The sequence below is a fragment of the Amblyraja radiata genome, chromosome 29 (assembly GCF_010909765.2).
Source record: "Amblyraja radiata isolate CabotCenter1 chromosome 29, sAmbRad1.1.pri, whole genome shotgun sequence".
Classification (NCBI taxonomy): domain Eukaryota; kingdom Metazoa; phylum Chordata; class Chondrichthyes; order Rajiformes; family Rajidae; genus Amblyraja; species Amblyraja radiata.
In genome coordinates, this window is record NC_045984.1 from 26,703,670 (window position 1) to 26,728,191 (window position 24,522).

The 24,522-nt window shown below is 42.6% G+C and overlaps 1 protein-coding gene across 2 annotated transcripts in view; it reads left to right on the forward strand.

The window, feature by feature from the left end:
• arhgef18 (Rho/Rac guanine nucleotide exchange factor 18) overlaps positions 1 to 24,522 on the forward strand; it is a 150,778-nt gene that overhangs the window by 99,356 nt on the left and 26,900 nt on the right. For both annotated transcript variants that reach the window (XM_033046983.1, XM_033046984.1), the window contains 4 exons: positions 13,192 to 13,259; positions 17,878 to 17,932; positions 22,802 to 22,949; positions 23,975 to 24,090. In XM_033046983.1, coding sequence (XP_032902874.1) covers positions 13,192 to 13,259; positions 17,878 to 17,932; positions 22,802 to 22,949; positions 23,975 to 24,090 — 387 coding nt within the window. The remainder of the gene's footprint in view (positions 1 to 13,191; positions 13,260 to 17,877; positions 17,933 to 22,801; positions 22,950 to 23,974; positions 24,091 to 24,522) is intronic.

The window sequence follows — 24,522 nt, forward strand, 5'->3', positions numbered from 1 at the left end:
AAAGTAGTGTTACATTCACAGAGAAAGTGCAATTTAAAAAAAATGTAAGGGCTATAACGAGGTAGATGGGAAGATTAGTTCAGCTTTAGCTTGCAAGAAGTTGTCGGATAACAGAGGGAAAGAAGATGTTCTTGTATCTGCTAGTATGTGCTTTTCAAGCTTTTGTATCTTCTGCCCGATGGGAGAGGGGAGAAGAAAGGATGACCGAGGTGTGGGTGGTCCTTGTATGTTGGATGTTTTCCCAGGGCAGGGTGAGGTATAGATGAAATTGATTAGGGCGGCAGGTTTGCCAGGTGGAATGGGCTGTGCTCATAATTCTACCATTCCTTGCGACCTCGGGCAGTGCAGTTGTCATGCCAGCCTGTGATGCATCCCGATAGGGTACTTTCTGTAGTGCATCTGCAGAAATTAGTGAGAATCTTTGGCGACATTCTGTCTCGAAAATAATGCAGTTCAGATAAAATCTATTACAAAGGTTAAAAAATCATTACGGAGAGTCAGCAATTACTTTTATTACTTTAGGACTTTTTATATTCATCTGGAAGAGCAGATGGAGTGGAGTTTCAATTCATCCCAATCTTTGATGATGCACCGTGTGTCTAATTGTTCACGTCCTGCCCTCTGAAGTGAGACTTAAGTCACCAACTTTCAGATTCAGAAATAGGAGAGTTATCAACTGAGTCATAACTCGTCAAGTCAAGAGAGTTTATTGTCATGTGTCCCTGATAGGACAATTAAATTCTTGCTTGCTGCAGCACAACTGAATATGTAAACATAATACAGAACAGGAGATAAAAGTTCAGTGTGTCTTTATACCATAGACCATATATATACACAATAAATAAACAGATAAAGTGCAATAGGCTGTTATTGTTCAGAGTTTAACTGACATCCTCAGTACGTTACTCTGCCAAAAAAAAAAGCTGTTATTGTGAATTTAGCTGAATTCCTACAAGAACTTTCCAATTTCTTCCATTCTGAAAGTTTCCATTGCTTAATGTTTTACTTATTGTCTTTCTTCTTTCACGAGGCATGAATTTTATTTCTGCATGCTTTACAAGGATTTGTGGTTCTCACACTTGTGCGGCCAACAGTCTGACTGGGCTTTATTAGCTTTACATTGTGAGAACATAGTTGAAGATATTAGGGACTGGGTTTTGGCTGCGATGCCATCGATAGTGGAATACTTGAGTACGGGTGTCATGGGTTATGGGGAGAAGGCATGGGGTAGAGAGGGAAAGATAGATCAGCCATGATTGAATGGTGGAGTAGACTTGATGGGCCGAATGGCCTAATTCTGCTCCTATAACTTATGAACATGAACTTTGCACTGATTGCATAGGTCATAAACATGCAGCTAGATTTCTTGTAACATGACTGCATTTCCACAGCATTGCATCAGAGTGATGGCAATGATTTTTCAGTTCAGTTCCCAAAACAAGCTTCCAAACGAGAAAGTGTTGTCGTTCAAGTGTCTCGCACCAATGAAGTTGGGGTTAGATAACCTCACCCTGCTACACTGTCTTGATGCTGCAGCCTCAATTTTGTACTCGAGTTTCTGGACCGGGGGTTGGATCCACTATCCTTCAATTCAGAGGCAAAACTGTTGCCCTCAAATGACAAGCCATCCCGATGTGGAAGTATATTGACATTCCTTCACTGATGCTAGGTCAAAATCCTCACGCTCTCTCCCAAACAGCATTGTGGCTATACCCACACCCCAAGAACTGCAGCAGTTTAAGGAGGTAGCTCATCATCACCTTCTCAAGAGCAATCAGTGATGGACAATTAAATGCTGGCTCTGCCTGTGAAGCCCACATCTCTTGAAATGATTTTTGTTTGTTAAGGCAAGGGTTCCCAACCTGGGGTAAATTTACCTCCAGGCGGTATAATTTGCCTACCCAGGGGGTAAATTTGTTGATTCTGGATTTGTACATACTTTTTTCGCATTGACTGACTGTGTTTGGGTCTAGTTCTGTTCATCATTAGTTGTTCATAAATAAGTGAAATAACAGTGTTATGTGCTATTAAAGTTGCCAGGAGTAAACGGGATGAAAAAGGTTGTGAACCCCTGTTTTAAGGCCTTTCTACATCTGCCCTGAAATCACCTTGTATAAATTGCATCTTTCCATTTGGTAGAATTCCTCATCGTTCACCCAGCCACGGCCAAGTCGGTCAACGAATTGCCGTCGGGAATTTGTTCCTTATTTTGAACTTTTGTCCCTTATTTGGGAGTGAGAAAGTTGGTGACCTTCGGTACCGAGGTGTGGGTATGAGGAATATAAGGCAGACTGTGTGGTAGAGGTGGTCTTACTGATGAGCTCTGAGATGCAGTGTTTGAATAGAGAGCCACTGAGTCAGCAAAGATCGCCTTCAATCATGGCTGATGTCTCAGACAGAACTCTGGACTGTTGACGGTGTGTGCGAAGAAAATAGATTAGAAAAGGAACAGCCTGCTTGTTTCATACAGCTGACTATAAATAAGTGTTAAACTTCTTTGCTGAAAACCAGTTTTACTGCTTGATGAATGGATCAATTTGGCAAATTTTTAACAGTTTAAATGAACACAAAAATTGAGGTGTGTACATGCAGTTACCGCCCATCACACACCTATGGTGGACATGTTCAGACACGTCTCCATCTTAAAAACTGGTCGAAGCCCACTTACTATTTGGTGGAAGGAAAGGGTGAGTGAGCAAATTAGCAGAGTCATTATTGGGACGCAAGCAGCGAGCAGCCTGACTGAAATAAAGGTTTCCTTGCCAATTCCCGTAAATCAGCTCTTGGTTGGTAAGCAAATGCCTGGAAAAAGGCTGGTGTTTGGCCTGACCAGCCTCTCCTTTGTTGTGGGAGATACTTCTGGAATGTAAATAGCATTTGGTGCGACAGATACGGCCAATGTTCTGGTTTTGATGCCTTTGCAGGAGACTATGTTTTGCTTGTTGTGTGTGTGTGTGTGTACGTGTGTGTGTGTGTGTGTGTGTGTGTGTGTGTGTGTGTGTGTGTGTGTGTGTGTGTGTGTGTGTGTGTGTGTGTGTGTGTGTGTGTGTGTGTGTGTGTGTGTGTGTGTGTGTGTGTGCGCGCACACACATACATACACACACGTAGACACACACACAGACACACATACAGACAGACACACAGACACAGACACACACACACACACACACACACACACACACACACACACACACACACACACACACACACACACACACACACACACACACACAGACACACACACACACACACACACACACCTGATTTAGCCTCCCACATTACCCCACCTAAGCAATCTCACGCTCTTAATTGATTGCCTTGTGCTCGGATTCTGCCTCCCAACAGGACAATCGAGCAACTAAAATATATCTGCACTGCTGCCACATTTTGTTAAACACAATTGGCACAGAGGGTCAGCAAAATAGCAACCTCTTGCTGTAAAGGTCCCATAAAATCTGTCCATTTACATTACAGCTGTTGGTATAAACAATTGTTGGGTTTTGTTTATGCAGAAGCTTGCCTGTGGAAAAGCAGAGCATGACAAAAATAAATCGTGCAGCAGGAAAGTGTTTTTTATCTAAATCACCGAGTTTTCTATATGCAGGAAGCTCTGAGAGTATGGGGGTGAAATGGAAAAGGGGATTAGGAAAATAAGGAGAAGGTGAAAAGATATTGCCAACTAACATAAAGTATATTTTATGTAAAAGATAAACTCAAAAGATGAAGAGTTAAGATACAGATAGGGTAAAAGGGCCTGTCCTACTTACTGCGATTTTTTTCCTGCGACTTGCCAGCACCCGTCATCGTCGCAGCAGGTCGCCGAAAAGTTTCGAAATGTTGAAAATCCAGCGGTGACCAGGAAAATGTACGACTCTTTGGGCGACTACTCACCACCAAACAGGCGTCATCACAAGTCGACGTAAAAATCGCATAAGTGTGACAGGCGCTTAAATGAATATTCTGCATATCTTTCAAGAGCGTTGCTATCCAAACCCGTCCTAGAGTCATTCAGCACGGAAACAGGTCCTTTGGCACAACTCGTTCATGCCGACCAGGGTACTCAGTTAAGTTAGTCCGTGTTTGGTCCATATCCCTCTAACCCTTTCCTATCCATGTATCTTCCCAAGTGTATTTTCAATGCTTTTATATTACCTGCTTCAACTACCTCTGGCAGATCATTCCATATACCCACCACACTCTGAGTGAAGATGATGCCCCTTATGTTCCTATTAAATCTTGCCCCTCTCATCTTAAAATCGATATCCTCTTGTTTCTTGTTTTCTCTGGCCTGGGTAAAACCCTCTCTGTCCCTATTCGTAGAGGAAATATTATGAATATTCAATATTATGAAAGAGCTTTGCCTTTGCCGAGCAATTTGTAACATAAATAAATCATCAGGCCTGAATAAAGTTTACCAAAAAGCACTGGAAAAGCTGGAAATAATTGCAGATTAGAGGTGGAACTTAAGCTAAGTAAGGATAGTATATTTTCAATCATCGTAAGATATGGTAGCACAGATGTGAAAGGCTGTCAATCTTGCATATAAAGGGAGAAATGGTTACAGTGAATAATCACACATCAAGCAGCTTAACATTAACCTGGAGCAGATTTTTGGAAAACATTTGAACGACAATGTAAATCATAATTTGGAAAGATACTGGTTAATCGGTGACAGTCTGCATGGATTTGATAAGGGACGGTCATATCTTAATATGTAGGAAGGAACTGCAGATACTGATTTACACCGAAGATATATACAAAATGCTGGAGTAACTCAGCGGGACAATCAGCTTCACTGGAGGGAAGGAATGAGTGACGGAGCGGGTCGAGACCCTTCTTCAGGCAGAAGAAGGATCTCGACCTGAAACGTCACCCGTTCCTTATCTCCAGAGCAGCTGCTTGTCCCGCTGAGTAACTCCAGCATTTCGTGTCTATCTTTGTCATATCTTAATAATTTGTGTTATATTTCTTTGCAATCGTAAAAAGCATGGTCGATGAGGTAGTCTACATTCATTCTACAAAGACCATAGAAGTAACCCCTCATCACGAGCAACATGTAAAGGGGAGTGGCAAGTTGGGTCAGAAATCGTCTTTGTGCAGGAAACAGGGTACAATGTTTAGCTGTTTAATGACAGGAAAACCATTTGCATTGTAATTCCGCGGGTCTCATTTCTATGTCCCATGCTTTGCAAAGTAGATTATTATTGACTTGAAAGAAGGAGCTTCCATTAAGTTTGCACATGGTACAAAAAATTGGCCAGTTGGCAGATATTGAGGATGAAAGCTTGTCTCTTGCTATCAAATTCCATCTTCCTTCACTCCCAATTCCATCAACAAATGACTAAGATCAGGGCTAAGGAATTTATATGGAGTCCCAGGCATCGCCAGTGATTTGACAGCAGCTTTAATTGAAACTGATGCTTAATTTGGAAGGAAGGCTGTTTAACTTGTGGATTGTACTGTTGTCAAAAGCAGAGCAACTTTTTGTTTATTCCTCTACTAAATGGACTGCTCGGAGAAGCTAATTTCTATTCCAGTCTCAGCTTTTTAACTTCACCCTGTCCTCTCCATTGTAATATTGTTCCTGCATCAAGCAGAGATCTAATTACTGGGCCATGTGGTGTCTGGAATCCTCTTTTAAATATTATTAATCCTTTTTCGGCATGTTATTTCTGATATTTTACAAAAGAAAGGGATTTTATTTTTAATCGGCTCAGTTTTAATTTGGCAGGATGACTCTCAGAAACCATTTAGAAATGCTGACATGTTGCCTGAGGACATTGCAGAAACCTGTCAGTATATTCAGGCGCTTCCTGGGACAGTGTCAGTAAATACAGTGGCAAGAGCTGGCTGCTGGGTAATCTGAAATGGAAACAGAAAAACGCAGTTAATGTTTTCAGGCAATCGACCTGAAATAATAATGTTATTTTTCTCTTCTCTGATGTTGCCTGACTTGTTAAGTGTTTCCACGATTCTGCTATTGTATTGGAGTTTGGTAGAGTCCTTAGGCTGTCTCAGTTTATAAGGAGTTTCTAGTTATAGAATCACAGAACGAGACAACACAGAAACAGCCCACCTTGGCATATTGGGCTAGTCTCATTTGCCTGCATTTGGCCTATCTCCCTATAAAGCCTTTCTATCCATATCTGTCCAGACGTCTTTTGAAAGTCATAATTGTATTTGTTTCTATAGCTTCTATGTTTCAATGGGGTTGAGGGGGAAAGATAGATTAGCTGTGATTGAATGGTGCAGTAGATGATAGGCCGAATGGCCTAATTGTGCTCCAATCACATGACCTATGAACTTCCTCTGGCAGCTCATTCCCGATAAGAACTTTCCTCTCAATTGAAAAGTTGCCACTGAGGCCCCTCTTAAAGTCCTGTCCTGGTTTGACACACCAAAGTACATTACCTCACACTTGTCAGAATTAAATTCCATTTGCCAACGTCCATCTGATCTAGGTCCTGTTGTAAACTTAGACATTCTTCATCACTGTCCACTAAATCCCCAATTTTAGTTGCACCCACAGATTTACAAACAATGTTAACTACATTGTTAATGTAGATAACAAACAACAGTGGACCCAGCACTCCACTGGTCACACACCACCAATCAGAAAAAACGACCCTCCACAACTCCCTCCAGGCCAATCATCATAATCATACCTTATTAGCCAAGTATGTTTTGCAACAGACGAGGAATTTGATTTGCCGTACAGTCATACCAATAAAAAGCAACATAACACACAAAATACATTTTAACATAAACATCCACTACAGTGACTCCTCCACATTCCTCACTGTGATTGAAGGTGAAAAAAATGTTCAATCTCTTCCCTTCTTTGTCCTCCAGTGGTCGGGGGCCTCTAACCTTCCGTTGACGGGGCGATCTTGGCCCCCATGGTCGAGCCCTCCACGTCATGGCGATCAAGCTGAATCCCCTATTAATCTAGTTGGCTAGCCTATTGTAGATTCCATGGGGGCTTTCTGTTGAAACCCCTCAGGATTTGTTTGGATATTTAAGGTGACCCCAGGAGTGTCATTTTGTTGAAGGGTGCTTTGTACATGTCATCATTTTCTATCTCAATGTGCACTGAAGGTTCCTGGTATGTGTCAGCATTTACAGGCCATCATCACAATGTTGTCATCTTATGGCCAGTGTTGTTCAGTGTATGAAAGTTGCGTATAGATAGCAGACCTGAGCTCTGGTACATATAAGCTGTGAGGAGAAGTGGTTGAGGTAGGTACAATAACAACATTTAAAATACATTTACATGATGGATACTTGATAGGAAATGTTGAGAAGGATATTGGATAAACACTGACAAATGTGTCAAGAATAGATGGGCATCTTGATTGACAGGGACAAATTGGGCCAGAGCGCCTGTTTGCCTGCTATGTGATTCTGAATCTATAATTGTCACAGTTAAAACACTGGGCCACCACATTTGTGGTAGTTATGTAATCATATGATGGAATGCAGCATTAGACTGTTTAACACGGAGGTAAAATGCATTAACACTGGAATCTAATGCTGGTGAGAATGGATCTGAATTTGCATGACTTTGGGTCCAGGGTTCGTGTCTTGGGTTTTTGTAATTGTCAATGTTTAAAACGGGCGAGTGCTGGGTGAGTAAATCAATTAAGAACAATAAACAAGAAATATCAAGGATTAATGTGAAGGCAGACGAAAATGCCGGAGAAACTCAGCGGGTGAGGCAGCATCTATGGAGCGAAGGATTAATGTGATATTGTTTTTAGCTGAGGTTAGGCCAGTGGCAGCATATCGAGGGAGAGTTCTGAAACATTTGGCATGGGTTCCTGCCTCCTGTGTGGCACCAAAGCTTTGCGCAACCTGCTCCACCCAGATTAATGTCAGCATTGCAACCTTAAAAGACTAGGCTTGGATGTAGTGGAATGAGACCTTGGTAAGTAATTAAAAAAAAAGACCTTCCTGTAGACCTCCTCCCATCTTTCTAAACTCCCTCCACACTGACTACTTGCTCAGTTTACAGTTTGGTCATAGTGCTCTTTGCATGTCAATGGTTTCCTTAGGGCAGAGTGGAGCATGCATTTATTAAGGAAAATATAGAGCGTTATTGGAGTCAGCAGTATAATGCACAGCCATAGAGACTTGTCTGGAATAAATATTCTCATTGAGGTTTAGTCTGGACTCGCAGCTGGCATAAGGTCAGTTGTACATCTCGTTCTTTTTGCAAAAGTCATTAAAAGAACTGTGCTCTTGTCAGATCTTGCTTCATATTTGTTTATTTATCTCATATCCTTGAAAGATTACCCCGGCATGAATCATGGACTTTATGAAGGAGGTGAGTTACATTTTAAGAAGTAACATTTCCTTTCAAGGTAAAATATTGCTTTCTTGCCTACTCCTTTTCACAAGATCTTTCCCTTCTTACGCCAAAGTTGCTGAATCTAGTCCAGCCACATGCGCCGGAGCTATTTAGCATTACCCTGGCTCTAAATCTAATTGTCCCATCTGCTCACCACGGTCATCTTTTATCCTGTTATAACTCATGGAGAAACTGACCCACGACTCCTCTGTACAACTAAAGAACCAAAGTGTGGAAGAGAGCTATTTGGTCCAACTAGGCTTTGTGGACATTTATCCTTCATTCCAGTAAACGGCTTTCATCCCATTTACCAGGGTGGAAGATTGCAACCATCATGTGGTCCGTCCTGTTTCGACGAATGCAATCCACCCGGCGTGTAGGGCCCGTCTCAGTCATGACTGACCATGGGTGATGCATCTTGGTCGGATGCAAGCCTGGGCCATGTCATATGGAGGACAGGCTGTTGCCCATGCAGCCAGTCCTCCACGTCGCTGATCGATCCAAAGCAACAGCGGGGCCGTTACAGTTTGGCACCAGTGCCGTCGCAGGAGCTGCCAGAGCGAGGTTGTAGACAACGACGAACTGCCTTAGGGGCTCCGACTCTGGATTTCCTTGAGGTTTACTCCTGGAGCCTTTTCCCTGACTGGATATGGCCACAAGGCAGTGGAGATTTTAAATCAGAGTTTTCCCTCTCCTAGATGGACTGCCTTCCCAGGCTGACGAGCCCCATCTCCCCGAGACTCGTGGGGGCGGGAGCGTCTACCTTCCCGTGCAAGTCTATAGCACCTGCCAACCGGCGTGCACAATCAAATAAGATCAAATAGAACAAATTGTCCTACAACTTTAGGCTGTGCACGCCATATGCTAGAAGAAGACGAAGATCCCATTTACCCAACGTCATCCTTTATCTACTTTTCCAATCTAATCTTGAATATTCAGGTTTCTGCCTCGTCTTCCATTTGTGAAGTCCAAGGCGAGCATGCGTGTGTATTTGTGTCACATTCACATCCCTGCATGCAATCTTCTCCTGTCTCTGAATTTTCACATTTAATATTTTACCTGACAACTGATATACTTTGCAGAATAGAAATTCAAAGATGTCACAGGATCAAGCCCTTGTCCATGGCTGGCATAATCTGGCTTTATCCAGCTGTGATCTGTGAATTTATTAATTGGGTAACTTCAAATGCTCATCCAGCTACTTCATAAATGTGAGCTTATCTAACTCTACACCTTAACAGGTAATGAGTTTTAGAATCCCACTATTTGAATGAGAACATTATTTTTTGAACTCCCTTCTAATCCAACATTTTACTTTAAATTCATGTCATTTAAATCCTGCCGTACTAATTATTGAACGGTTTTCTGAGAAAATTGATAATTAAAATACCCCTATTTTTGAAAGAACATCCCTAGTCAATTCAATCTTTTAATCAAAGATTTTCCTTTGCTGGCTGAAGCAGTGTGCTCTCCGATCCCTTCTGTAATGTGGTGACCAATGTTGAACATAGTAGGCCAGTGTTTTATAGTTTTGGCGTGACCTCTAATGCTGTTGACATCCCACCATCTGCATATTTTACATCTGTTTCACTTTTCCCTGTCCTTTCTTAATTATAAACACTTCCATCAAATCTTCCCGTGATCTGCATTGTTCTATGGTGAGGGGAAGAAGTAAGTAAGTAAGTAAGCTTATTGGCCAAGTATTCACATACAAGGAATTTGCCTTGGTGCTCCGCCCACAAGTAACAACATGACATACAGTGAGTGACAGTTACGAATGACTCAGAAAACACTAAACATTAATAATAATAAAGCATTAATGATAAAACACCATTGATCAAGCATGCGAACCAACAAAATACCAGATCAAAGGGAGGCTACAGATTTTTGGCTGTTGAGTAGAGCAACTACTCGTGGATAAAATCATCTTCCATTTGTGAAGTCCAGGCGTGCATGCGTGTGTATTTGTGTCACATGCACATCCCTGCATGTCATCTTCTCCTGTCTCTGAATTTTTTAGACTTCAGTTTTCTTTTTGCATAGCCTTGCACTACATCAGTCAATTTCCTCTGTGTCCTATAGCACTGTACAAAGCCCAACACTAAACAAAGTACTCTGATTCGGGTTTATTTATTTAGGGTTTTGAATAGAGTCATTGTTACACGATCGGCTTGAGCTATTAAACTTAATATCTTTGCCATTTCAAATACTTACAAGCGAATGCAAGTAATGTAACATGATAAATGAGATTGTACCCCAATATTATATTTACAAGGAGGAATAGATTTGTCTACAGATGAGCCGTCTTTGGGATTGCACTCTGCTTGTTTGTTTTGAGGGAGTAACAAATAATGAGGAGCCAGTCTGAAGTAATTCTGTTGATTCATGTTTGATTTGAGTAAGCAGTGCTGGAATCTGCTCCGATGACAAATTAAAATCTCCATCATTGATTCTGTTGCCACGTGTCAAAGATTTAAATTAGCAGATGTATTCTTCAGAACTTGTCAACTCAGGCTCTTGTGGTGTGCAAAAATTACTATTTATGAGCATTGAAATCATCCAGCATTATGACTCGTGTAATCATCCAGCAATGATTCTTGTAGTTGATATTGAATCTGGAGAAATACTGAGGCAAGGTAATCAGTGAAACGTTTACCGCTAGGTTATGCTGCATTTTATGTGAATATATATTTCATTAAAATTAACTTCCTCGCCTGCAATGGTGAGATTTGAATTAAGTCCCATCTGACTGGATTATCGAGCCACAATACTCCTGTACTCAATCTTTTTCTTGACGTACTCATTTATTTTGTGGCTGCTCTCATTTCGAAAGCTGCCCGTACCACAAGAGGGAGCAGAGAACAGGGTGACGTGGAGCCAGTTAGATTGATGTTCCCAGTGGCCCAAATCTGTAAATGTCTGCACATACTTCTGTCAAGTTTAAATCATTTGGGTACCTATGAGTAAATTCAGTCTATCGGTCTGAAGAAGCATCCCGACCCGAAACGTCACCCATTCTTCCTCTCCGGAGATGCTGCCGATCCCGCTGAGTTACTCCAGCATTTTGTGTCTATCGTCTATCATATACCTCTGTTATCTCGAGTGTTGATGTTGGGAACCCTGTATTTTACCAACAACTGGAGCCTGTGCATTGTGCAGATGCTGGATTGCACCAAAGATGAGACAAAATGCTGGAGTAACTCAGCGGGATCGGCAGCATCTTTGGAGAGACGGAATGGATGACGTTTTGGGTCGAGACCCTTCTTCAGAATGTGCATTGTGCTGACTTTGAGCAAGAGGGGTTTATACGAGTGAAAAAATATTTTGTGTTGATTAATTTACTTTCTCACATAAATTCTGTGAGACTCAATTGCTTTCCGTACCTCAGATTTTTGGGTAGTGATTTGTGAGGGTGAATTTCCAGAGCAAGGATGGCTGTAATAAAGGGTCCACCTGCACCCGTAACATTCTATGAATTGATTCTGGCTCACAAAACCTCTCAATAACTGAAATTAATATTAGTGTTTGAAGATGAATTTTGGACAGGAGATTGTGAAAGCAACCTCCTCTTTGATTTACACCTCGAGGTCTCTAGCATCCACCTGTGCAGGCATGCCAGAGCCTTGCGTTATGGAAACGGCATTGTCTCCAACAATGTTGCACTTATTCCATCCTGCGCTGGGTCGCCAGGCAAGTTTAGTTGCTGGAGCAACTGCTTAACTCTGTAACCGAGCTCACAATTGCGGTAAGGTTACTACAGTAATTGAATGTCGATGTTCTCCAGATCCCAGAATATGCTTTATTGCCAGTTGTTCTTAGATAAAACGATTGAGATTTTATTAGGTCTCCTTGGAGATGAGGTTCAATCTTTATGACAACTTTCAGGTTCTGTTTGTTAGAATTGGTTCGAGTGAAATCCAGGGTATAAATTGCCAACCGTCCAAAAGGATGCGGTGAGGTGGACAAGGTGATTATTTCCTCATAAACGATATGACCAGCCCTCAGAGATGTTCCTCACCTGCTTTCAAGAGGTGATATATTCAATGTAACTGCACCATCAAGGCTGCAGAAAGCTTTAATTCCTGGTGTCTTTGATCTTTGTGTTACTTCATCTGTTGGAAATTTATAAGCAAATCTGGCTGAACTGAGCACCAGCTGCACATTCTTTGATGATGTGCCATCCAAGTTTCTTCTTTGTCTGCAACCTTTGTAATAAGGAGTGTATCAAACAAGGTCAGGCTTGCTTGGGGCACATACCTGCTGCTTACTGCTGTTTAAATGAAGAATCCATTTGTGCTGATATCTTATTACTTGTGTAAAACAGTTTTTATCTTTAAAATCCATCCATGAAGTCAATACTTTCATTGGAAGAGTTGCTGTGGGGAAATGGTTCAAAAAGGTGATTGGTTTTATCCAATAACCTTTCCTGTTAATATGACAGACAGAGTGGGCTAATAAATAGGGTTGAAGTAAGGAGACAAAGGTTCCAATTAATGATTATCCAGTAACTAATGAAGGACAGTGTAATATGTTGATTGTAGATTGGGTAACTCCAGTCTTCCTTGCATGCCGTTGCATTCATCCCCCCCCACCCCCGTGCCCTCACTCCCTGCTTGCCCTCACTCACTCTCCCCTCACTCCATCACTCTCCCCTCACTCCATCACTCTCCCCTCACTCCCTCAATCCCCCCCCCCGCCCTCACTCTCGCCCGCCCCCCACCCCCGCCCTCACTCCCCCTCCCTCGCTCCATCTCTCCACCCTCCCTCCCTGCCCGCCCTCTCACTTTCAGCAGCTTCTGTTTTTATTTCAATTTTTCTAATAGCTGTATGTTTCTTTGTAGACTGTGCTGTGAATGTACACAAAAACTGCAGGAACCTTCTAGCTGAATGCAGTACTTCCAAGAGCAAGGTTAGTCTGTATCCCTGTGTTTATCTTTTTATTGTGATCTATTTGCTTGTCATATTTTTAATAATTTCTCTCTTTTGGGGAGGGAATATTTTTCATGCTGAGCTCATTTCAAGGTTTCGCCTGGGGTTTGCCAGCATGGTTATACTTGATTCATGTCATGAATCGGTTTGCATTGTTGCTTGTAGCACTGCCTATTCTTCCCCCAGGCCTTGAAATTATGAAGCTCTTCTTCTTCCCATTTTCTTTCTGCACAATTATCGCCTCCCTCTTCCTGAACCTCCATCCCTCTCTCTGCGTCTCCCTTGTTTTGCCCCCCTCTGTACTTTCAAACCTAAGATTGATCCTCTTGAGTTTATTTCGGGTTTACCTGTTGCCTCTCAGTTTTTGTGTCATGCACAGTAGACCTTGATCACGGGCCAATTTAAAAATAGTGCCCGCACTCCACAAGGAATGCCTTATTGAAGTGTATATCTTAATAATCTGGGTCATATTCTGTATGTTTCCCTCCTTTAAATTACCTCTGCAACAATCAATGACCAGCACAGCGGTTTGACTGACCCACATGTGTCATTACTGCAACTCAATGTTATCCAGTGATAAGCCTATATTCTACCAGTTGAAAGAAGGAAAGGTAGAATTGAACACATTCATGGCCTCATCTTCACTGTGACCCTAATAGAACAACAGGTTGTATTTTGATAAAATTCAAGTAAATATGAACACAACTGTATTTCACATGACGTTTTGTTTAAGAAGGAACTGCAGATGCTGGGAAATCGAAGGTACTGTAGACAAAAGTGCACTCAGCGGGTGCAGCAGCATCTATGGAGCGAAGGAAATAGGCAACGTTTTGGGACGAAACGTTACCTATTTCCTTCGCTCCATAGTTGCTGCTGCACCCGCTGAGTTTCTCCAGCACTTTTGTATTTCACATGACTATGGTTTGAGAGTGACTGCCCTTGACATCACGGCAGCATCTTACCACGTGTGACATCAAGGAATGCTGGTGATCAGGGAAGTTTTACCTTTGTTCTCCAGCTTCCTCCCACACCCAAAGATGTGCGGTCGGTATGCTAATTGGCTGCTGTAAATTGCCCCAGGCCACTGTTGGGATCTGGGTGGAATTGATGAGAATATGGAGAGCTCGATATGGATTGCACCATATTCTATACCATTTGCAGCTCATCAGCAAATGAAACAATCCATACCTGCTTGCAGCAAATCCCAGATAATATTCTGACATGGGCCGAGAAGTGGCAAGTAACAGCTGCACCGCTAAAAATGCCTCAATGACCATCCCCAATACGAGAAAGTCTAACCACCTCCCCTTGATGCTTAATGGCATTGCTAGTCCCCACCACCAACATCTTGGGGTTCAACACTACTGTAGTGTTGGGGACGATCAGCCATGATCACAATGAATGGCGGTGCTGGCTCGAAGGGCCGAATGGCCTCCTCCTGCACCTATTTTCTATGTTTCTATGTAGTAGACATTGTCCATGGAATTCATAAGGCCTTTAACAGTGTTCCAATGATAGGCTAGCCTCGAAGGTTAGCTTGCATGGGATAGCTTGATGGCATGAAGCAGAGGATGATGATGGAAAGGTGTTTTTCGTACTGGAGGTTTGTGGCCAGTGGTATGCCACGGGGATTGATGCTGGACTCGTTATTTAACATTTATTTAAACGATTTGGATGAAATATATGCAGCATGATGGGTAAATTTGCAGATGACACTAAAATAGGATGGTGGTTGGTGATAGTGTCCACACATCTCTGTAGATAGACACAAAAAACTGGAGTAACTCAGTGGGACAGGCAGCATCTCTGGAGAGAAGGAATGGGTAACGTTCCTGGTCTTCCTCAGACTGTTCCATGCTGAAGAAGGGTCTCAACCCAAAATGTCACCCATTCCTTCTCTCCAGAGATGCTGCCTGTCCTGCTGAGTTACTCCAGATTTGTGTGTCTTTCTTTGGTTTAAACCAGCATCTGCCGTTCCTTCCTACAGACATCTCTCCAGGACATGATACTAGAGCCTTAATGTCATTAACGGGGCTGTCCCTCCTACCCACACCTTGAATTGAATATAAATCAGCAGCAGTGGTTGAATATTAATGGTCTCTACATCATTCTAGTGCAACCACTTCATTGGAATTGTGAGGATTGACACATATGGCATCATTGTAAATCAGTTGCAGCTTGATCGCAATGTTTGCCACAGTAGTGGCAGGCTTTTGGTCGTGCCTTGCTAGTCAAGATGAATGATAAATACCAGTGTTAATAACATATTAGCTTCAAGAAAAAATATCTTATCAGCATTACACTTCCATAATTCAGATTGACCATCAATGCTTAAAAATGTAAGAATTGCTACAGAGCTGCAGGAGTGGCTCAGAAAACAGGTTATAGATTAAAATGCATACAAAGTCCTTTGATTGGAATCATTATCTGACTGTTTCCTGCTCTTTTAACTTCAGTCACTCAAATACACAGATAAATATACACACCCACAGACACACACACAGCTGGTGCTGTAGGTCTAAGTCTGTTAATATTCAAATGATTAACTGCTCAGAGCAGCGGACGTTCCCGCCCAGCTCGAGCCAAATCAGCTGGATCAGTTTTGTTATCCTTATCAACATAGCAGCCGTCATTTCTAAATCGGACTCTGCTGTGGGCTTTAATGCAGAGTTAAGCTCCCATTTACACAGCTTGTTCCTCACCTGCACTTCCAGCGGAGTCCTATCTTTCTTGTCTCGCACCAGATTTATTGTGGGCCTTGCAGTGTGAAATGAAAACTTGTAGAACTGTTCATTTTTTTTTTTTGTTATGGACTCGCCAAAGTAGACAGGAAGTGGTGATTTTAATCCCCTTGGTCATACATGAGCTCACTTGAGAGCCTAGTGATTATCCGGAGAGAATCCGCAAAGAAAAACTGTGCAAAGTTCAGATGTTCTCACGGTCAGATTGAACAAGTATTTTACAGAGAAATGTATCACAGTTTGTTGCCGCCGCACTGGGACGGTGAATATGAGCAAGGCCCACAGTTCCGTTATTGAGTAGACTTCAAACAACAACCTAGCACTCTCAGTTGTTCATAAGTTCATACGTTACAGGAGCAAGATTAGACCATTCAGCCCATCAAGTCACCTCCACCATTCAACCATAGCTGATCTATCTTTCCCTCTCAACCCCATTCTCCTGCCTTCTCCTCATAACCCCTGACACCCATACTAATCAAGAATTGATTAGTGCGGTGATCTCCCCCTTAAAAATATACATTGACTTGGTCTCCACAGCCTTCTGTGGCAATTAATTCCACAGATTCACCACTCTCATCAAGAAATTCCTCCTCATCTCCTTTCTAAAGGTATGTCACTTTATTCTGAGGCTATGGCTCTATTCCTAGATTCTCCCACTAGTGAAAATGAAAACATCCTCTCCACATCCACTCCACCCAGGCCTTTCACTATTTGGTAAGTTCGGTATTCGTATATTATGCATCACACCATCATCATTTCCCACTATTGAAATGTTCTGTTGTATGATCTTTGGGAGATTCTTTTCACTCTCACTGTCTTCCTTGCTGAGGCCAGAAGGCTTTTAAACAATCTAGTAATCCCTCTCCCCTCTTCAAAACTCTTGCCTTGTTTGGTTCTAACAAACACGAGTACAGATCCGAAATGGCGCCTATTTCCTTCTCTCCATAGATGCTGCCTCACCCGCTGAGTTTCTCCAGCATTTTTTGTCTACCTTTGCTCTCCTTGTACTTGTGGTTTGTGGTTCAGATATTTACTTTAAAATATGCAGTGATCTCCCCTTCGATTATTGCCAGAAGCAAAGCATTTCATGCTCCGTCACTATGCAACACTTCATGCAGCATGAATACTTTAAAATTAATAACCTTTCATTCCTAACAACAGAAAGCCATCTTTTTCATTAATCACTCTATTAAAGGGCTGGCATGGTGGCGCAGCGCCAGAGTCCCGGGTTCGATCCTTACTACGGGTGCTGTCTGTACGGAGTTTGTACCTTCTCCCCGTGACTGGGTGGGGTTTCCCCGGGTGCTCCAGTTTCCTCGCACACTTCAAAGAAGCACAGGTTTATAGGTTAATGGATTCGGTAAGGATTGTAAATTCTCTGTAGTGTGTAGCATAGTGCCAGTGTATGGGAATCGCTGGTCTGCGCAGACCTGGTTGGCCGAAGGGCCTGTTTCCGTGCTGTATCTCTAAACCAAACTAAACTAAAAACCTTCACACCTTTAAAAATGTGATCATGCTTTCAAGCTTCCCTATGAGACATGCACCTGCAAATATTGACACATACCCCAAGTAAAATTTATATGCTACAGGGCAATAGTGATCTACTTCTGGAGATCTCAACGACACTCAGATTTTCAGTAAATATTGATTAATGCCCATAAACCTACCTAACTTTCAAAACCATGTCCGATTTCCCTGCAATAAATAGCATGTTCTTGCAAAGGACATTTACCACTCTGCATTATCAGGGATGACGTTTCAGAATAGTTAATAAATACAGTAATCTATTAACCCAACAGAGTAAAGTCTTCGGGTCCAGTGTGAAGATTAATATTACGTGTAACTTTATTTTCACAGCTAAAGGACTCCCAGCAGAAACTTACAGGAAATCCACAGAGCACAACCCAACAAGGTAAGTTCTTCACAAGAACAAAGTTATGGGGATGCCAGAAACATGAAACAGAAACAAATTGTGGGATGAATTTAGCAAGCTGGATAGCACTTGTGAAGAAAGAGAATTGATGTTTCAGGTCATGACCTGATGTTCTGATCAGAGCTCTTTTCAGTTTTACTGTTAATTGTTTCTGTTCCCGCTAGTATAGCTGTTTAATTTTTACAGCATTTCTATTTATATCACAGCTGGGCCTTTATACTGTTGATATAATTAAGTGCATGGTTGTTTTAATCTCCTTGCAGTTCTTCCACGATTCGTACAGTTGCCCCCATCACAACTATTATTGATAACTTCCATATTTTAATCATTCCTGCGTTTATAAAGTCACATTTTTCTGCCGTTGTTTCTTTGTTTGAAAGAGAGAGACGCAAGAAAATCTCCCAGAAATTATTTTTGGACATCAAAGGGAATCAGACAAGTTCCAGTCTACACATCCCTTGTGCCTAACCACTTGCTATACGCACTTGGAAGGACCCCTCTTCGGAACTAGTCAGCACTCACTGCATCCAGGCAACTTATTCTACAGAGCACCTTTTAGAAGAAGTAGGTTTCTGGCATTTAATCTCAGCAACAATTATGCTACCTGTAAACTGCTCGCTTGATAGTCTTATCCAGTCAAGGCTAGTTTAGTCATTTCACAAATCATATTTTTTAAATCTGTGCTTTAGAACAATGGTTCCAAGGCTCAAATGTCCATTCTGGTAACTGGGGACCCTTGAATTATCAAATCAATTGCCTCCCTGGTATCCTCTCCCTCCAATTGTTGCAAATGTACCTGAGAACACCTAGCACAAAACAGTTTGTTTTGCTGTTAATAAACTAGAAATGTATCATGGATTTCAATTTTACTATAAATTGCAGCGCTAATCATGACAGTCCAGATATGTAGATTGAGTGGATATTCATTGAGGACACAAAATTCACTTAACTACTGGGATGAGAAGCCATTACCAGTAATGATGACAATTAAATTAGTGATTGCTACTGGTATTCAGGTCCTTCAGGAAATTAAATCCTATCCATTCTGCCTGATATATGGCTTCAGCCCCACATTATTGTAGTTGACAATGGCTGGGGAACTGTATTCGATGTTATTGGTGGGCTTCTTATTCTAGTCGTAATTTAACTGCATTGACTATATCAAAAACATCTTGTGTTTCTTGAATGATTTTTACGTGTAAAATGAATATGCGCTTAGTTTCCCCAACACAACTCAATATTTACCTATATTAAAAGCCAAGCCAATTTCCATTTCAACTCTAGAATAAGTTGCCTGGATGCAGTGAGTGCTGACAACTGCCGACAAACTACACTTTGGCTAATGTCTTTCCACCAGGGCTAATCTTTTGGTATCACGCTTGAGAGTTCGGTCAGATCCTCTGCCAGAATTGATCAGATCATTAAAAAAAAAAATTGGGGGGGTGGGGCAAGATTTGGGAGTTGCTAGCAAGGCCAGCATTTATTGTTCATCTGAGTAGTTAATGTCGAGCTGTCATCTTGAACTGCCACAGCTCTTAAGGGGAAGGTACTCCTATACTTCCATCTGCTGTTTCAATAAGATGCCCTCTCATCCTTCTAAATTCCAGAGTATACAAGCCCAGTCGTTCCATTCTTTCATCATATAACAGTCCCGCCATCCCGGGAATTAACCTTGTGAACCTACGCTGCACTCCCTCAATAGCAAGAATGTCCTTCCTCAAATTGCCTGAGCTGGGAAGAAACAGTCCCTGAATCTGGAGGTGTGCATTTTCACACTTCTGTACCTCTTGCCTGATGGGAGAGGGGAGAAGAGGGAGTGACCAGGGTGAGATTTGTCCTTGATTCTGCTGATAGCCTTGATTCAGAGGCAGCGTGAAGTGTCGATGGAGTCAATAGAAGGGAGGTTGGTTGGAGTGATGGCCTGGGCTACACCCTCACCTCTCTGCAATTTCTTGCGGTGATGCATTCCGATAAAATGCATTCTATGGCTCATCTGCAGAAGGTCATTCGGCCCACCAGGTCTATCCGAGAGCTCTTGAGTTATTCCATCAATCCCCCTTTCCCTCACATACTTCCCCGTAAATTATTCTCTCACTTAGTCCATTAGCTCACTCACTTCTTTTCCTTCAGCCACCTACACAAATTTACAGTCACTAATTAACCCAACGCTGCATGGATTTGGGATGTGGGGCAAAACTAGGGAGCCTGAGGGAAACATCATAATTGAGAATCTACAAACTCCACACGTGCAGCAGCAGAAGCCAGAAATTAGCTTGGGTTTCTGGAGCGGAGAGACATCTGCACACCTGTAATGTCTTTGGGCTCTTTGATAGTTTTAGATCTTGCGGTAATCTCGTAATCCAACCCTACGCCCACAGGGCGACTTGTAGATATTGCTGATGTCTCCACATAGGGGAGTGTCCCACTGGCTGCGGTTCCTGAGTTTAACTTGCAATATCCAGGTCACTCTGATCTTTAAATCAGTATTAATTGAACTGGGGCTGAAGCCTAACAGCTGTCAGGCCTTGCTTGATTAAAGGAGCACATTGCATTTTTATCCAAGACAGCCTTGGGTTGTGCTGCCCTTTGTTACAAATGGGCCAAACAATTAAAGTTTTCTTTTTGCTCATCAAGATAAGGATTTGTACTGTCCGATTTCAGGCACTTAGAGGCAGCCTTCACGCATGGTTCGGGTACAGGTGTGGGCTTAGCTGCAGGATAAAGCTGACTGGTAGATCCTAACAATGCGCCGCCAAGATATGGAGTACACCCAAATTGTAACGGCGTGATCTTTTAACCTTTTCTACGATGGCCACCCCCTGGCCTCTCCGTCTCTTGTCTGCCGGTTCCAGCTTAATGCCATTGATCCGCCTCGACCGCATTCAGTGCCCACGCCGTGGCCTCTGCCACATTGGTGAAACCAAGCATAGGTAACGTGAGCATTTTGCGGAGCACCTGGACCTTGTCCACAACCGGCATCGTAACCTTCTGTTTGCGAGTCATTTTAACGCCTCGCTCCCACTGACCTGTCTGTCCATGGCTTTCTGCATTGCTACATAGAGGCCAAATGCAAATTGGAAGAACAAAATCTCGTATTCCGCTTGGACAACTTCCAACGCACAATGAATCTTCCAATTTCAAGAACCCCATGCCTCCGGTATCCTCCTCCAATACACACTCGCCTGTCCACCTAGTTTTTTTCTCTCCCTTTGTTCCATTCTCCCCCCCCCCCCCCCCCCCCCCCCAACCTGGATCCACTTACCAATTGTCCCCTCCACATCTGATTCTACCTATTACCTATCAGCCTCAATCCCACACCCGCTCATGTTGCGATATCAGGAAATCTGCTCTTCCCTCTCAGTCCCGATCCACGGTCTCAACTGGCATTATTAACTTATACCTTCTGCTTCCACAGATGCTGCTTGACCCTTTGGGTTCTTCCAGTGTTCTGTTTTTTGTTCCAGATTCCGGTACTTTAAATGTAAAACGGTCTGCGAGGGTTCCTATCACAGCATCGTTAGGCACAACCAACTCACTTGCTGCATTGCATTTTCATTAATATATTTTATTTTCAACTCTCCCACTTAAGTCATCATTCATATTATGTCTTTGGACTATCTCACCATCAGAAATAAAGTTTGATCCCATGGGAAAGGTGTTTTGATGTTATCTTTGCCCTAACCTTGTTGCTCTTTGATTATTGCCTTTCAACCTTTAATGCACACCAACATCACTGAAAGGAGGGGGACTGAGAACATTCTTGCCTTCCACCACAGTAAAGAATGTTGATTCCAATGTGGTAGATGTTCATGTTGTATTCTATTGTGTATTGTGCTGTTTTGTTTGTATGGCTGCATGGCAAGTCAACTTCCACTGTATCCCAATTGGTGCATGTGGCAATAAATGTGAACTTGAACTTGAAATAGGACCCTCAATTCAATTGCTAATGGCTAAGCATGACATTTCTAACTTGTTTTCATCATTGAACTGGAAAGTCATCCCCGAATACATTAGCCTTGTGTGTGAACTAATTTAGTATATTTGAGGGATTTAAAATCACATTCGATATAATTCTTCCTCTATTTTGTCAAAAAACACTTGGAAGAGTAATTACTTTCCAATGAAGAGGATGAGCAATGGCCTGATTCAGGGATAGATGTTCAAGAATCCAGTGTCATCGGGACGAATTGTGCCTGTTGCATGGTGAAGGAGGTCAGAGGTTGAAGCACAGGAGGGCCAGGAACAAAGCCATGGAGAAGTCCACAAGTGGGTGATTGGGAAATGGTGGCACGGAAGGAGCATTTGTGCCTAAACACCGTAGGGCCAAAGTGTAGTAAAGCCATTGATGTCAAACATTAACTCCTGCTCTCTCCACCAGTGCTATCTGACCTGAGTATTTCCACCATTTTCCATTGTTAAACATCCAGCATTTGTAGTTCTTTGCTTCCTAGCCGCAGAGTAGATTCCTGCCAAGCTCCTCAGATCCACATTTTGTAGAATTGTCAGCACTTGAAAGTAAATTATAGACAAGAAACTAATTAGATTTATCTAATAATGACTCGAGATTAGCCATTTTAAGGAGCCAAAGCCAAAACGTAAAGGAACACAATAGAAATCTTTCAGAAATGTGCTTTTTAAAATTCCAAACATTAAAAAAAAAAAGGATTGAGACACTTTTGCACAATTGAGACAAAATGTACCAGGTTAATTTTGGGGTTAGGTGGTGGTGCGAGTGTAAAGGGTGGAGGTGTGTGGAAGGGAGGAGGGTAGGAGTGGAAAGATTAGGCTCGGGGTGGAAGAGGCAGTGCCAGGGGTGGTTTCTGACCTGTGGACCTTTTCTTGGTGCAGCATCTTCAGCGAGGGAGCAACCACCACGGTGTGCACAACTGGTTGCGGATGGCACGCCCGGTGGAGTGCGGAATATCGGCATGACCATTCCACCAAGACGACCTTCCCAACCTTCTTCGTTTAGTGTCAACAGCGTCAGCAAAGACGGGTTTGTACAACTTGATAAATGTAAAAAACACATCATTTCCTCGCGTTCCAAGTGTTTGCAAATGTAGGCAGGACTACAGATGGTGGAATCTGTAGAGAGACTCAACATGAAGGGTCTCAACCCGAAATGTTGACTATCCATTTCCCTCCATAGATACTGACTGACCCACTGAGTTTCTCCAGCAACTTTTTTTTGCTAACTGACTGACGTTGTGACTGATGGATGAAGATGCTCCTAAAACCTGGATCAATAATATCCTACAGTTAAAATTCTGGCACTTTTAATAGCTTTGGCACCAAATCTTGCACCATTTTACCTGTCCCTTATTATAACTGTATCCTAAAGGTGAAAGTCATAGAGTAGCAACCTGATAAACTTCTCAAATGCACATGGCCTAGAATATTGAATACCTGAATGTGAATTATAAATTGGAATCTAAACTAATGTGATTGATTTTGGCTAAACAATTGCCTGGTAAATTAACCAAAATATCATGGGATATTACACCCTAACGTGCATCAGAAATGTTTTATAGTTTAGTTCAGAGGTACAGCGTGGAAACAGGCCCTTCGGCCCACCGAGTCCGCACCGACCAGCGATCTCCGTACACCAACACTATCCTACACACTAGGAACCGTGCACAATTTTTACCAAAGCCAAATTAACCTCCAAACCTGTACGTCTTTAGAGTGTGGGAGGAAACCGGAACACCAGGGAAATCCCATACGGAGAACGTACAAACTCCGTACAGACGGCACCCGTAGTCAACATCAAACCCGTGTCTCTGGTGCTGTAAGACACTGTCACCACAAATGTTTTTTTTTAGTGGGAACTGAGTTGCCGCACTTTAAATTAATTGAATCAGAATACTAGCTGCAGGAGCAGATCAGAATCTGTCTACCCTGTGGCAAGACACTTTGCACCAACGGACCGACAAACCTTCAGGCCTGATTGCATTCCAACTTTGTACTGTGTTTACTGGCTTATTCTGTTGAGTTCTAATGCACGCATATTTAATGGTTTAGAGTAACTGCAGGGGAGATGGAGCAGGAGGTGGAGAATGGAATCCCAAGAGGAAAACCATGGGCTGAGGAAACTCCAAGCCTGGTTTCATCATCTGCTGAATCGCTTGTGGCAGAAGGTAGGACAGTGTGCTGAGTACTGGGCTGAAGGAGGAGAGAGTTGGGAGGTATCCAGGCTATGCAGCACAATAAACACAGTATACATCTGCTCCCACTGTAGTTCAGTTTATTGTCAGATAACTTCAGGTAGCCCTTGCTTTCTCTCCATCCCCTTCCCAGTTCTCCCACTAGTCTTACTGTCCCCGCCTACATTCTATCTTTGTTCCGCCCCCTCCCCCGACATCAGCCTGAAGAAGGGACTCGACCCGAAACGTCACCCATTCCTTCTCTCCAGAGATGCTGCCTCACCCGCAGAGTTACTCCAGCATTTTGTATCTACCTTCGATTTAAACCAGCATCTGCAGTTCTTTCTTACACATTAGTTTATTGTCACATGTACCAAGGTACAGTGAGAAGCTTTTGTTGCGTGCTAGCCAGGCAGCGGAAAGACA